Source organism: Oncorhynchus kisutch, unplaced genomic scaffold (genome assembly GCF_002021735.2).
Source record: "Oncorhynchus kisutch isolate 150728-3 unplaced genomic scaffold, Okis_V2 Okis04b-Okis11a_hom, whole genome shotgun sequence".
Lineage (NCBI taxonomy): Eukaryota > Metazoa > Chordata > Actinopteri > Salmoniformes > Salmonidae > Oncorhynchus > Oncorhynchus kisutch.
This window is the reverse complement of record NW_022261981.1, coordinates 6,901,609-6,916,515: the sequence shown is the minus strand read 5'-3', so window position 1 is coordinate 6,916,515 and position 14,907 is coordinate 6,901,609. Positions and strand designations below refer to the sequence as shown.

At 44.0% G+C, this 14,907-nt stretch overlaps 1 protein-coding gene across 2 annotated transcripts in view; it reads left to right on the top strand.

The window, feature by feature from the left end:
- Window positions 1-14,438, top strand: part of LOC109876768 (serine/threonine-protein phosphatase 2A 55 kDa regulatory subunit B delta isoform) — a 42,592-nt gene extending 28,154 nt beyond the window's left edge. For both annotated transcript variants that reach the window (XM_031813118.1, XM_031813117.1), the window contains exons 6-10: window positions 653-830; window positions 1,967-2,131; window positions 6,859-7,028; window positions 10,856-10,947; window positions 13,197-14,438. In XM_031813118.1, coding sequence (XP_031668978.1) covers window positions 653-830; window positions 1,967-2,131; window positions 6,859-7,028; window positions 10,856-10,947; window positions 13,197-13,476 — 885 coding nt within the window. In that variant the 3' untranslated portion in view covers window positions 13,477-14,438. The remainder of the gene's footprint in view (window positions 1-652; window positions 831-1,966; window positions 2,132-6,858; window positions 7,029-10,855; window positions 10,948-13,196) is intronic.
- Window positions 14,439-14,907: the final 469 nt, after the last annotated feature.

The window sequence follows — 14,907 nt, the reverse complement described above, 5'->3', positions numbered from 1 at the left end:
TATAGTTCTGAAAACATGTTTATTATTATATATTTATTTTATTATATTTATTATTAATATATTATATTATATATTATTATAAATATTATATATTTATATATTATATAATTTTTTTCTATTTCAAAATTGAAGATGGAGAACAAGCTATAGGATGAAAATCCAGTATTTTTGGCACATGAACAACCAGCTAGCACCCACTAACGTTATCCGGCAAAAAAACTATAAAAAGTATATATACAACAAAGGGAATATAACAAAGTATTGAGAAAATTTTGTAGGTGACAAAATACTTATTTTCCACCATAATTTGCAAATAAATTCATTAAAAATCCTACAATGTGATTTTCAGATTGTTTTGTCTTCTCATTTGTCCTGTCATAGTTAAAGTGTACCTATGATGAAAATTACAGGCCTTCTCCCATCTTTTTAAGTGGGAGAACTTGCACAATTGGTGGCTGACTAAATACTTTTTTTTGCCCCACTGTATATATTTTGAGTCAAGTATCAATATAATATTGCAATATGTAACTACCCCCCCCACCCCCCCCACCCTACTTCACTACTACACGTATTTGTCATCTTCAGAAAAGGAGCGAACTGCAGGGTTTTTAGACGTGGTATATCTTCATAATAAAAAGGTTCTTTGTTGTAGGTGCCTGTGCTGCTGCCTATGGACCGGATGGTGGAGGCCAGTCCAAGGAGGATATTCGCTAACGCACACACATATCACATCAATTCCATCTCTGTAAACAGTGATCACGAAACGTACCTTTCAGCTGATGACCTCAGGGTTAACCTCTGGCACTTAGAAATCACAGATAGAAGTTTTAGTATCCTTTTTTTAATCACAAAACATACGCAACATGTATTTCATTTAGATGGGAAGATTTGTGTGTGTGTTTACCTGTGTGTGTGTGTGTGTCTACCTGTGTGTGTGTGTGTTTACCTGTGTGTGTGTGTGTTTACCTGTGTGTGTGTGTGTCTACCTGTGTGTGTGTGTGTGTCTACCTGTGTGTGTGTGTGTGTGTCTACCTGTGTGTGTTTGTGTGTCTACCTGTGTGTGTGTGTGTGTCTACCTGTGTGTGTGTGTGTGTCTACCTGTGTGTGTGTGTGTGTGTCTACCTGTGTGTGTGTGTGTCTACCTGTGTGTGTGTGTGTGTCTACCTGTGTGTGTGTGTGTGTGTCTACCTGTGTGTGTGTGTGTGTCTACCTGTGTGTGTGTGTGTGTCTACCTGTGTGTGTGTGTGTTTACCTGTGTGTGTGTGTGTGTCTACCTGTGTGTGTGTTGTGTGTGTCTACCTGTGTGTGTGTGTGTGTCTACCTGTGTGTGTGTGTGTGTGTCTACCTGTGTGTGTGTGTGTCTACCTGTGTGTGTGTGTGTCTACCTGTGTGTGTGTGTGTCTACCTGTGTGTGTGTGTGTCTACCTGTGTGTGTGTGTGTCTACCTGTGTGTGTGTGTGTGTCTACCTGTGTGTGTGTGTGTGTCTACCTGTGTGTGTGTGTGTGTGTCTACCTGTGTGTGTGTGTGTGTGTCTACCTGTGTGTGTGTGTGTGTGTCTACCTGTGTGTGTGTGTGTGTCTACCTGTGTGTGTGTGTGTGTCTACCTGTGTGTGTGTTGTGTGTCTACCTGTGTGTGTGTCTACCTGTGTGTGTGTCTACCTGTGTGTGTGTGTGTGTCTACCTGTGTGTGTGTGTGTGTGTCTACCTGTGTGTGTGTGTGTGTGTCTACCTGTGTGTGTGTGTGTGTGTCTACCTGTGTGTGTGTGTGTGTGTCTACCTGTGTGTGTGTGTGTGTGTCTACCTGTGTGTGTGTGTGTGTCTACCTGTGTGTGTGTGTGTGTCTACCTGTGTGTGTGTGTGTGTGTGTGTGTGTCTACCTGTGAGTGTGTGTCAACCTATTTGTGTCTATACCCTTGCCATGTCTAGGTGGTGTTGATCCTTGATCGTGCCCCTCCCCTCCCCCAGACATTGTAGATATAAAGCCTGCCAATATGGAGGAGCTGACAGAAGTCATCACAGCTGCAGAGTGCCATCCACACCAGTGTAATGTATTTGTATACAGTAGCAGTAAGGGGACCATCCGCCTCTGTGACATGCGAGCTGCTGCCCTCTGTGACAGGCAAAGCAAATGTAAGTCGGTAATATCGTTGGGGTAAAACTTTACAGAAATGTCATTGTTTTTAGATAGAATAATATATGTTGTTGCTAGCAAATCCTGCGAATCCTGTTATCAAAACTCAACTCGAAATAAGAGAACAGAGTCCGATGTGTTTTCACATACAAACTGTTTTTACAATAGTTTCCCTCTTGATGTCAGCGGGTTATATATATATATAAACAGTGGGTTAACTGGTCTAGGAACAGTGGGTTAACTGGTCTAGGAACAGTGGGTTAACTGGTCTAGGAACAGTGGGTTAACTGGTCTAGGAACAGTGGGGTTAACTGGTCTAGGAACAGTGGAACAGTGGGTTAACTGGTCTAGGAACAGTGGAACAGTGGGTTAACTGGTCTAGGAACAGTGGGTTAACTGGTCTAGGAACAGTGGGTTAACTGGTCTAGGAACAGTGGGTTAACTGGTCTAGGAACAGTGGGGATAACTGGTCTAGGAACAGTGGGGTTAACTGGTCTAGGAACAGTGGATTAACTGGTCTAGGAACAGTGGGTTAACTGGTCTAGGAACAGTGGGTTAACTGGTCTAGGAACAGTGGGTTAACTGGTCTAGGAACAGTGGGTTAACTGGTCTAGGAACAGTGGGGTTAACTGGTCTAGGAACAGTGGGGTTAACTGGTCTAGGAACAGTGGGGTTAACTGAGTCTAGGAACAGTGGGTTAACTGGTCTAGGAACAGTGGGTTAACTGGTCTAGGAACAGTGGGTTAACTGGTCCTAGGAACAGTGGGTTAACTGGTCTAGGAACAGTGGGGTTAACTGGTCTAGGAACAGTGGGTTAACTGGTCTAGGAAACAGTGGGGTTAACTGGTCTAGGACAGGACAGTGGGTTAACTGGTCTAGGAACAGTGGTAACTGGTCTAGGAACAGTGGGGTTTAACTGGTCTAGGAACAGTGGGTTAACTGGTCTAGGACAGTGGGTTAACTGGTCTAGGAACAGTGGGGTAATGGTCTAGGAACAGTGGGTTAACTGGTCTAGGAACAGTGGGTTAACTGGTCTAGGAACAGTGGGTTAACTGGTCTAGAACAGTGGGGTTAACTGGTCTAGGAACAGTGGGTTAAACTGGTCTAGGAACAGTGGGTTACTGGTCTAGGAACAGTGGGTTAACTGGTCTATGACAGTGGGTTAACTGTCTAGGAACAGTGGTTAACTGGTCTAGGAACAGTGGGTTACTAACTCTGGTCGAGGAACAGTGGGTTAACTGGTCTAGGAACAGTGGGTTAACTGGTCTAGGAACAGTGGGTTAACTGGTCTAGGAACAGTGGGTTAACTGGTCTAGGAACAGTGGGTTAACTGGTCTAGGAACAGTGGGGTTAACTGGTCTAGGAACAGTGGGTTAACTGGTCTAGGAACAGTGGGTTAACTGGTCTAGGAACAGTGGGTTAACTGGTCTAGGAACAGTGGGTTAACTGGTCTAGGAACAGTGGGTTAACTGGTCTAGGAACAGTGGGTTAACTGGTCTAGGAACAGTGGGTTAACTGGTCTAGGAACAGTGGGTTAACTGGTCTAGGAACAGTGGGTTAACTGGTCTAGGAACAGTGGGGTTAACTGGTCTAGGAACAGTGGGGTTAACTGGTCTAGGAACAGTGGGTTAACTGGTCTAGGAACAGTGGGTAACTGGTCTAGGAACAGTGGGTTAACTGGTCTAGGAACAGTGGGTTAACTGGTCTAGGAACAGTGGGTTAACTGGTCTAGGAACAGTGGGGTTAACTGGTCTAGGAACAGTGGGTTAACTGGTCTAGGAACAGTGGGTTAACTGGTCTAGGAACAGTGGTTAACTGGTCTAGGAACAGTGGGTTAACTGGTCTAGGAACAGTGGGTTAACTGGTCTAGGAACAGTGGGTTAACTGGTCTAGGAACAGTGGGTTAATGGTCTAGGAACAGTGGGTTACTGGTCTAGGAACAGTGGGTTAACTGGTCTAGGAACAGTGGGTTAACTGGTCTAGGAACAGTGGGTTAACTGGTCTAGGAACAGTGGGTTAACTGGTCTAGGAACAGTGGGTTAACTGGTCTAGGAACAGTGGGTTAACTGGTCTAGGAACAGTGGGTTAACTGGTCTAGGAACAGTGGGTTAACTGGTCTAGGAACAGTGGGTTAACTGGTCTAGGAACAGTGGGTTAACTGGTCTAGGAACAGTGGGTTAACTGGTCTAGGAACAGTGGGTTAACTGGTCTAGGAACAGTGGGTTAACTGGTCTAGGAACAGTGGGTTAACTGGTCTAGGAACAGTGGGGTTAACTGGTCTAGGAACAGTGGGTTAACTGGTCTAGGAACAGTGGGTTAACTGGTCTAGGAACAGTGGGTTAACTGGTCTAGGAACAGTGGGGTTAACTGGTCTAGGAACAGTGGGTTAACTGGTCTAGGAACAGTGGGTTAACTGGTCTAGGAACAGTGGGTTAACTGGTCTAGGAACAGTGGGTTAACTGGTCTAGGAACAGTGGGTTAACTGGTCTAGGAACAGTGGGGTTAACTGGTCTAGGAACAGTGGGTTAACTGGTCTAGGAACAGTGGGTTAACTGGTCTAGGAACAGTGGGTTAACTGGTCTAGGAACAGTGGGTTAACTGGTCTAGGAACAGTGGGTTAACTGGTCTAGGAACAGTGGGTTAACTGGTCTAGGAACAGTGGGTTAACTGGTCTAGGAACAGTGGGTTAACTGGTCTAGGAACAGTGGGTTAACTGGTCTAGGAACAGTGGGTTAACTGGTCTAGGAACAGTGGGTTAACTGGTCTAGGAACAGTGGGTTAACTGGTCTAGGAACAGTGGGTTAACTGGTCTAGGAACAGTGGGTTAACTGGTCTAGGAACAGTGGGTTAACTGGTCTAGGAACAGTGGGTTACCTGGTCTAGGAACAGTGGGTTACCTGGTCTAGGAACAGTGGGTTAACTGGTCTAGGAAACAGTGGGGTTAACTGGTCTAGGAACAGTGGGTTAACTGGTCTAGGAACAGTGGGTTAACTGGTCTAGGAACAGTGGGTTTACTGGTCTAGGAACAGTGGGTTAACTGGTCTATGGAACAGTGGGTTAACTGGTCTAGGAACAGTGGGTAACTGGTCTAGGAACAGTGGGTTAACTGGTCTAGGAACAGTGGGTTAACTGGTCTAGGAACAGTGGGTTAACTGGTCTAGGAACAGTGGGTTAACTGGTCTAGGAACAGTGGGGTTAACTGGTCTAGGAACAGTGGGTTAACTGGTCTAGGAACAGTGGGTTAACTGGGTCTAGGAACAGTGGGTTAACTGGTCTAGGAACAGTGGGTTAACTGGTCTAGGAACAGTGGGTTAACTGTCTAGGAACAGTGGGTTACTGGTCTAGGAACAGTGGGTTAACTGGTCTAGGAACAGTGGGTTAACTGGTCTAGAACAGTGGGTTAACTGGTCTAGGAACAGTGGGTTAACTGGTCTAGGAACAGTGGGTTAACTGGTCTAGGAACAGTGGGTTAACTGGTCTAGGAACAGTGGGTTAACTGGTCTAGGAACAGTGGTGTTAACTGGTCTAGGAACAGTGGTGTTAACTGGTCTAGGAACAGTGGTGTTAACTGGTCTAGGAACAGTGGGGTTAACTGGTCTAGGAACAGTGGGTTAAACTGGTCTAGGAACAGTGGGTTAACTGCCTGTTCAGGGACAGAATGACAGATTTGTACCTTGTCAGCTCGGGGGGTTTGAACTTGCAACCTTCCGGTTACTCGTCCCAACGCTCTAACCACTAGGCTACCCTGCCGCCCCTACGCTCTAACCACTAGGCTACCTGCCGCCCCTACGCTCTAACCACTAGGCTACCTGCCGTCCCTACGCTCTAACCACTAGGCTACCCTGCCGTCCCTACGCTCTAACCACTAGGCTACCTGCCGTCCCTACACTCTAACCACTAGGCTACCTGCCGTCCCTACACTCTAACCACTAGGCTACCTTGCCGTCCCTACGCTCTAACCACTAGGCTACCTGCCGTCCCTACGCTCTAACCACTAGGCTACCCTGCCGTCCCTACGCTCTAACCACTAGGCTACCTGCCGCCCCTACGCTCTAACCACTAGGCTACCTGCCGTCCCTACGCTCTGACCACTAGGCTACCCTGCCGTCCCTACGCTCTAACCACTAGGCTACCCTGCCGTCCCTACGCTCTAACCACTAGGCTACCCTGCCGTAACATACAGAATGATGTAATCCGTGTAGTACCCTCTCAGCTCTTTAGGGTAGCGGGACAACGATCAGGGAATATAGGCTTTGTTTTCAGGCTGATAGAGAGCTTTCATTGTTTATTTATAGACTAGGATGTATAATGCAGTTATAATGCCGTTATAATGTGTTGTAAGACTCGTCATGAACATGAATGATCCCTCTATAACGTCTTGATTCATTTATCATGTAGTGATTCTTCAGTTGAATGACAGTAAGGCTCATACATGGTTATAACAAGTTATAAAGCTATATACCTGCAGGCTTTAGGTAAAGTGTAACCTCCTGTCTGTCTTCTAGGAGATAGTATCAAAAACAATCGTGGTCCTGTGTGCCTCAGTTGGTAGATCATGGTGCTTGCAATGCCAGGATTGAGGCTTTGATTACAAGTGTCACCCACACAATAACATGTCTGCATGCATGACTTTAAGTCACTTGAGATAAAAGTGTCTGCTAACTGGCCAATACGTTGCTGTTTTGATGAACTGGTTTGGAAAGGTTTGTATGTATTTGTTTCTCAGTCTTCGAGGAGCCAGAGGACCCTAGCAGCCGGTCCTTCTTCTCCGAGATCATCTCCTCAATATCGGATGTGAAGTTTAGCCACAGCGGCCGTTACATGATGACCAGAGACTACCTGTCAGTCAAGGTGTGGGATCTGAACATGGAAAACCGGCCTGTGGAGACCTACCAGGTACTGACTTTAACCTTACCTGTAGAGACCTGCCAGATACTGACTTTAACTTTACCTGTAGAGACTTACCAGGTACTGACTGGAACTTTACCTGTAGAGACTTACCAGGTACTGACTAGAACTTTACCTGTAGAGACTTACCAGGTACTGACTAGAACTTTACCTGTAGAGACTTACCAGGTACTGACTGGAACTTTACCTGTAGAGACTTACCAGGTACTGACTAGAACTTTACCTGTAGAGACTTACCAGGTACTGACTAGAACTTTACCTGTAGAGACTTACCAGGTACTGACTAGAACTTTACCTGTAGAGACTTACCAGGTACTGACTAGAACTTTACCTGTAGAGACTTACCAGGTACTGACTAGAACTTTACCTGTAGAGACTTACCAGGTACTGACTAACTTTACCTGTAGAGACTTACCAGATACTGACTAGAACTTTACCTGTAGAGACTTACCAGGTACTGACTAGAACCTTACCTGTAGAGACTTACCAGGTACTGACTAGAACTTTACCTGTAGAGACTTACCAGGTACTGACTAACTTTACCTGTAGACACTTACCAGGTACTGACTAACTTTACCTGTAGACACTTACCAGGTACTGACTAACTTTACCTGTAGAGACTTACCAGGTACTGACTAACTTTACCTGTAGAGACTTACCAGGTACTGACTAGAACTTTACCTGTAGAGACTTACCAGGTACTGACTAGAACTTTACCTGTAGAGACTTACCAGGTACTGACTAGAACTTTACCTGTAGAGACTTACCAGGTACTGACTAGAACTTTACCTGTAGAGACTTACCAGGTACTGACTAACTTTACCTGTAGAGACTTACCAGGTACTGACTAGAACTGTACCTGTAGAGACTTACCAGGTACTGACTGGAACTGTACCTGTAGAGACTTACCAGGTACTGACTAGAACTTTACCTGTAGAGACTTACCAGGTACTGACTAGAACTTTACCTGTAGAGACTTACCAGGTACTGACTAGAACTTTACCTGTAGAGACTTACCAGGTACTGACTAGAACTTTACCTGTAGAGACTTACCAGGTACTGACTAACTTTACCTGTAGAGACTTACCAGGTACTGACTAGAACTGTACCTGTAGAGACTTACCAGGTACTGACTAGAACTTTACCTGTAGAGACCTGTCAGATACTGACTTTAACTTTACCTGTAGAGACTTACCAGGTACTGACTAGAACTGTACCTGTAGAGACTTACCAGGTACTGACTAACTTTACCTGTAGAGACTTACCAGGTACTGACTAGAACTGTACCTGTAGAGACTTACCAGGTACTGACTAGAACTTTACCTGTAGAGACTTACCAGGTACTGACTAGAACTTTACCTGTAGAGACTTACCAGGTACTGACTAGAACTTTACCTGTAGAGACTTACCAGGTACTGACTGGAACTTTACCTGTAGAGACTTACCAGGTACTGACTAGAACTTTACCTGTAGAGACCTGTCAGATACTGACTTTAACTTTACCTGTAGAGACTTACCAGGTACTGACTAGAACTTTACCTGTAGAGACTTACCAGGTACTGACTAGAACTTTACCTGTAGAGACTTACCAGGTACTGACTAACTTTACCTGTAGAGACTTACCAGATACTGACTAGAACTTTACCTGTAGAGACTTACCAGGTACTGACTAGAACCTTACCTGTAGAGACTTACCAGGTACTGACTAGAACTTTACCTGTAGAGACTTACCAGGTACTGACTAGAACTTTACCTGTAGAGACTTACCAGGTACTGACTGGAACTTTACCTGTAGAGACTTACCAGGTACTGACTAACTTTACCTGTAGAGACTTACCAGGTACTGACTAACTTTACCTGTAGACACTTACCAGGTACTGACTAACTTTACCTGTAGACACTTACCAGGTACTGACTAACTTTACCTGTAGAGACTTACCAGGTACTGACTAACTTTACCTGTAGAGACTTACCAGGTACTGACTAGAACTTTACCTGTAGAGACTTACCAGGTACTGACTAGAACTTTACCTGTAGAGACTTACCAGGTACTGACTAGAACTTTACCTGTAGAGACTTACCAGGTACTGACTAGAACTTTACCTGTAGAGACTTACCAGGTACTGACTAGAACTTTACCTGTAGAGACTTACCAGGTACTGACTAACTTTACCTGTAGAGACTTACCAGGTACTGACTAGAACTGTACCTGTAGAGACTTACCAGGTACTGACTGGAACTGTACCTGTAGAGACTTACCAGGTACTGACTAGAACTTTACCTGTAGAGACTTACCAGGTACTGACTAGAACTTTACCTGTAGAGACTTACCAGGTACTGACTAGAACTTTACCTGTAGAGACTTACCAGGTACTGACTAGAACTTTACCTGTAGAGACTTACCAGGTACTGACTAACTTTACCTGTAGAGACTTACCAGGTACTGACTAGAACTGTACCTGTAGAGACTTACCAGGTACTGACTAGAACTTTACCTGTAGAGACTTACCAGGTACTGACTAGAACTTTACCTGTAGAGACTTACCAGGTACTGACTAGAACTTTACCTGTAGAGACTTACCAGGTACTGACTGGAACTTTACCTGTAGAGACTTACCAGGTACTGACTAGAACTTTACCTGTAGAGACCTGTCAGATACTGACTTTAACTTTACCTGTAGAGACTTACCAGGTACTGACTAGAACTGTACCTGTAGAGACTTACCAGGTACTGACTAGAACTGTACCTGTAGAGACTTACCAGGTACTGACTGGAACTGTACCTGTAGAGACTTACCAGGTACTGACTGGAACTGTACCTACATTCCTCTGGCTATAGAGCACTACGTTGTGTAGTAGTATGTTTTTATCACATTTGGAATGAATTGCAGTGGTATGAAAACAGACAGAAACAATATGTATAGTGAACAAAGATATAAACCCAACATGCAACAATGTCAACACTTTTACAGTTCATATAAGGAAATCAGTCCATTGAAATAAATCCAATGGGCTCAGATCTATAGGCAGGGGCTTAGCCATGGATGGGCCTGGGAGGGCATAGGCCCACCCACTGGGGAGCCAGGTCCAGCTAGTCAGAATGACTTTTTTCCTCACAAGGGCTTTATTACAGACATAAATACTCCTCAGTTTCATCAGCAGTCTGGGTAGCTGGTCTCAGACGATCCCACAGGTAAAGAAGCCGGATGTGGAGATCCTGGGTTGGCGTGGTTACGTGTGGCCTGCTGTTGTGAGGCCGGTTGGACGTACTGCCAAATTCTCTAAACCGATGTTGGAACATACGATTCTCTGACAACAGCTCTAGTGTACATACCTGCAGTCAGCATGCCAATTGCACGCTCCCTCAAAACTTGAGACATCTGTGGCATTGCGTTGGATGACAAAACTGCACATTTTAGTGGCCTTTTATTGTCCCCAGCACAAGGTTCACCTGTGTAATGATCATGTTTAATCAACATCTTCCTATATACCACACCTGTCAGGTGGATAGATTATCTTGACAAAGGACAAATGCTCACTAACGGGGATGTTAGTGCACAACATTTGAGAAAAATAAGCTTTTGATGCGTATGGAACATTTCTAGGATATTTTATTTCAGTTCGTGAAACATGGGACCAACACTTTACATGTTGCATTTTATATTTTTGTTCAGTATGTATATATATATATATATATATGTTATTTAGTTAAATCTTTAAAATTCTTGTCTCAAGAATGAAAGACAAATTCTTCCTAAAGGCCAAATAAATGAACTGATCCAAACTGTTATAAATGTGTTTTATATTTTGTATAGGTGCACGAGTACCTCCGTAGCAAGCTCTGCTCACTGTATGAAAACGACTGCATCTTCGACAAGTTTGAGTGCTGCTGGAACGGTGCTGACAGGTACCGCAAACCAACCGACACGGAACTTTAGAATCCGTTTGAAAGTTATGTTCGGTCTCATAAATGGACCCGCAACACGCAAATAACAAACACCTGCATTACAATCAACGGCTGTATATACACAACGCCCAGGATCACCTGACACCATTCATTCCTATGTGAAGAGTCAACGGCACATTGAAGATAAAATAGTTGGTTAAAATGGCGTCTCATGGAGACGTGACGTTGCGCCGTTTGGGCTACTCCAGGAAGTGATGTTGCAGGCTAGCTCAGTGTTGCCTCCTCATTGAGTAACTCTAGTTTAAGGCTGACCAGGGTACAGCAGGCTGCCATTAGCAACTAAAATATCCTTCACTTCTGTGTGTGATTTTTTTAAATAATCGGTTCAAGGACATACATCTGTTGTGTTAGAAGCAATTATTAATACCATGATTGTCACCTAAACATTTTATTTACACTAAGATTGATCACAAAGATTGACGTTTGTCCATGAATTATAATGTGTTCTGTTTTCTGAGAACAATGCCTACAGTACCGCAGTCAGCCTTGTATTTCCTTGGTTTCAATGAGAAGGGGCAGTCTTTTTCCCCTGATTACAATTCAGACCTGCAATTGACTTCCAAGCAAAGACGACTCTACAACATTACTCTTCTAGAACCATGACGACATTACAACATTACCCTTCTAGAACCACAATGACGTTACATTACTCTTCTAGAACCGGGATGTTACAACATTACTCTTCTGGAACCATGTTACATTACCCCTCTAGAACCATGATGATGTTACAACATTATCATTCCAGAACCATGATGACGTTACACCATTATCCTTCTAGAACCATGATGATGTTACAACATTACCCTTCTAGAACCACGATGACGCTACAACATTACTCTTCTACAACCATGACAGCGTTACAACATTACCCTTCTAGAACCATGACGACGTTACAACGTTACTCTTCTAGAACCATGATGGCACTACAACATTACCCTTCTAGAACCATAATGATGTTACAACATTACTCTTCTAGAACCATTATGTTACAACATTACTCTTCTAGAACCGTGATGTTACAACATTACTCTTCTAGAACCGTGATGTTACATTACCCCTCTAGAACCATGATGACGTTACAACATTATCCTTCTAGAACCATGATGACGTTATAACATTACCCTTCTAGAACCACGATGGCGCTACACCATTACTCTTCTACAACCATGACGGCGTTACAACATTACCCTTCTAGAACCATGATGACGCTACACCATTACTCTTCTAGAACAACGATAACGTTACAACAATACTCTTCTAGAACCATGACGGTGTTACATTACCCTTCGAGAACATGACGGTGTTACATTACCCTTCTAGAACCATGATGACGTTACAACATTACCCTTCTAGAACCCCGATGACGTTACAAAATTACCCTTCTAGAACCATGCCATTACAACATTGCCCTTCTAGAACCATGCTGACATTACAACATTACCATTCTAGAACATGACGTTACAACATTACCATTCTAGAACCATGACGTTACAACATTGCCCTTCTAGAACCATGCTGACGTTACAACATTACCATTCTAGAACCATGCTGACGTTACAACATTACCATTCTAGAACCATGCTGACGTTACAACATTACCATTCTAGAACCATGCTGACGTTACAACATTACCCTTCTAGAACCACGGTGGCGTTACATTACTCTTCTAGAACCACGATGACGTTACAACATTACCCTTCTAGAACCACGGTGGCGTTACAACATTACCCTTCTAGAACCACGATGACATTACAACATTACCCTTCTAGAACCACAGCAACATTACGTTGCCCTTCTAGAACCATGACGGCATTACAACATTACCCATCTAGAACCACGATGATGTTTTAACATTACCCTTCTAGAACCCTGGTGACGTTACAAAATAGGCTAAACTAAACTACATATTCATAAATCCTTTGAGGGAGAAACTTAATTCAATATATCATCATAACAAGTATGGTGGTCCTTACCACAACCCTTTGATGGGTTGCTTTCTTTACACTAGATAAATAAATGTAAATTCTTTATCTAGTATTTTTGTCCAGCACCGAATTTCTATTTCATAATAGGTCTTATAATAATACATGGTATTTATATTGCGCTTTTCTAGGACCCAAAATCACTTTGCAATTGTAGACATTTTTGGGATGTGCAATTCACCTTGTTTTGCTGTTCCTCCTCCCCAGTGCCATCATGACGGGCTCGTACAACAACTTCTTCCGGATGTTTGACCGGAACACGCGGAGGGACATCACGCTGGAGGCCTCTAGAGAGAACAGTAAACCTCGGGCCATCCTGAAGGCTCGCAAGGTGTCCACCGGGGGGAAGAGGAAGAAGGACGAGATCAGCGTAGACAGTCTGGACTTCAACAAGAAGATCCTACACACCGCGTGGCACCCAAAGGAGAACGTCATCGCTGTCGCCGCCACCAACAACCTCTACATATTCCAGGACAAGATCAACTAAACTTAACAACCCCCCCCCCCCCCCCGAAACTGTTCCGACCCTCCCTGAACCCAGCCATCATACCTACCTACCGCGAATGGACAGAAATCTTGTACGTTGCATAGTTAAAGAATAGTCGTTAAATCTGTTTTAAAGAAACAACAACAGCCTTGTCTGTCCTCCTAATGAAGAAGAAATGTGTTTCGTTGTGTAGCCAGACGCCTGGTCGCCTGCTGGAGTCAGACGGCCTGTTTCTTTAGAGTCTGAGGTGTTGGTTGGTTTGCGTCCTGTCTCGTTGTGAGGGCAGACACAGGCAGGCAGGAGCCCCAGGTCTGACTCTGGACAGACTAACCCGGGCCTGACTGCAGCAGAAACATCGATGGACAGCGGCTCGACAAAGAGGCCCCCAAAAAAATGTCAGTTTAAAGTTTTGTGTATTTATTTAAAAGTCTGAGCCTGGTTTTACTTCCTATGATTCGACGACACATTATGGATTAAGGAGGAAAGATGTGTTGGAAGTCAGAATGAGATATTAGTCTCTTAACTGTAAATCTGGGCCTTGGAAGAAACTGAAATGAAATGAGCTTAAATAAAGTAAGGTTGCAAATTCCCAGGTAACTTTCCGAAAAATTCCCAAGGTTTTCCAGAAATCCCATTTGGAAGATTCCCAGAATCGGAAAAGGAAATGATCCGGGAATCCTGCCAACTAGGATGCTGGGAAAGTTAGGGGACATGTTGCAGCCTTACTGATAACATTCCTCCTCCCTGGCCGACTCTCTCAGGCCTCCGTGTTGGACCTTGTTAAGCTCTTCAACACAGGTCTCCATGTTTGGTCAGTGGACAATTGTTTTTGGTTATTATTATTTTTTAGTTTTTATCCTTCTTTTTTCTTCTCATGTATAATAACATTTTACTCATTGACTGTATCTATATAACCACACCGTCTGGTGTCAACCACTTAATAAAAGTAACGAAAACCATAACGACGCGTTTTTTACATTCTGAAATGAATCTGGGTTTATTCTGTTCTACTTTGCGTGTCATTTGGTAGATGTGTACAGTCAACCTACTGGCCACACAATGCCTTTTCTAAGGCACCTGATTGGCCATTCTCTGTTATTAGGCAGCTCACTACTGGAACTTGTGAGAATCCTGTTATTGGCTCTGTCAGTATTTTTTTGTTTTTATTTTACTAGGCAAGTCAGTTAAGAACAAATTCTTATTAACAATGACGTCCTAGGAACAGTGGGTTACCTGCCTTGTAACCACTAGGCTACCTGTTCAGGGGCAGAACAACAGATTTTTACCTTTCGGTTACTGGCCCAATGCTCTAACCACTAGGCTACCTGGTTCTAACCACTAGGCTACCTGGTTCTAACCACTAGGCTACCTGGTCTCTAACCACTAGGCTACCTGGTTCTAACCACTAGGCTACCTGGTTCTAACCACTAG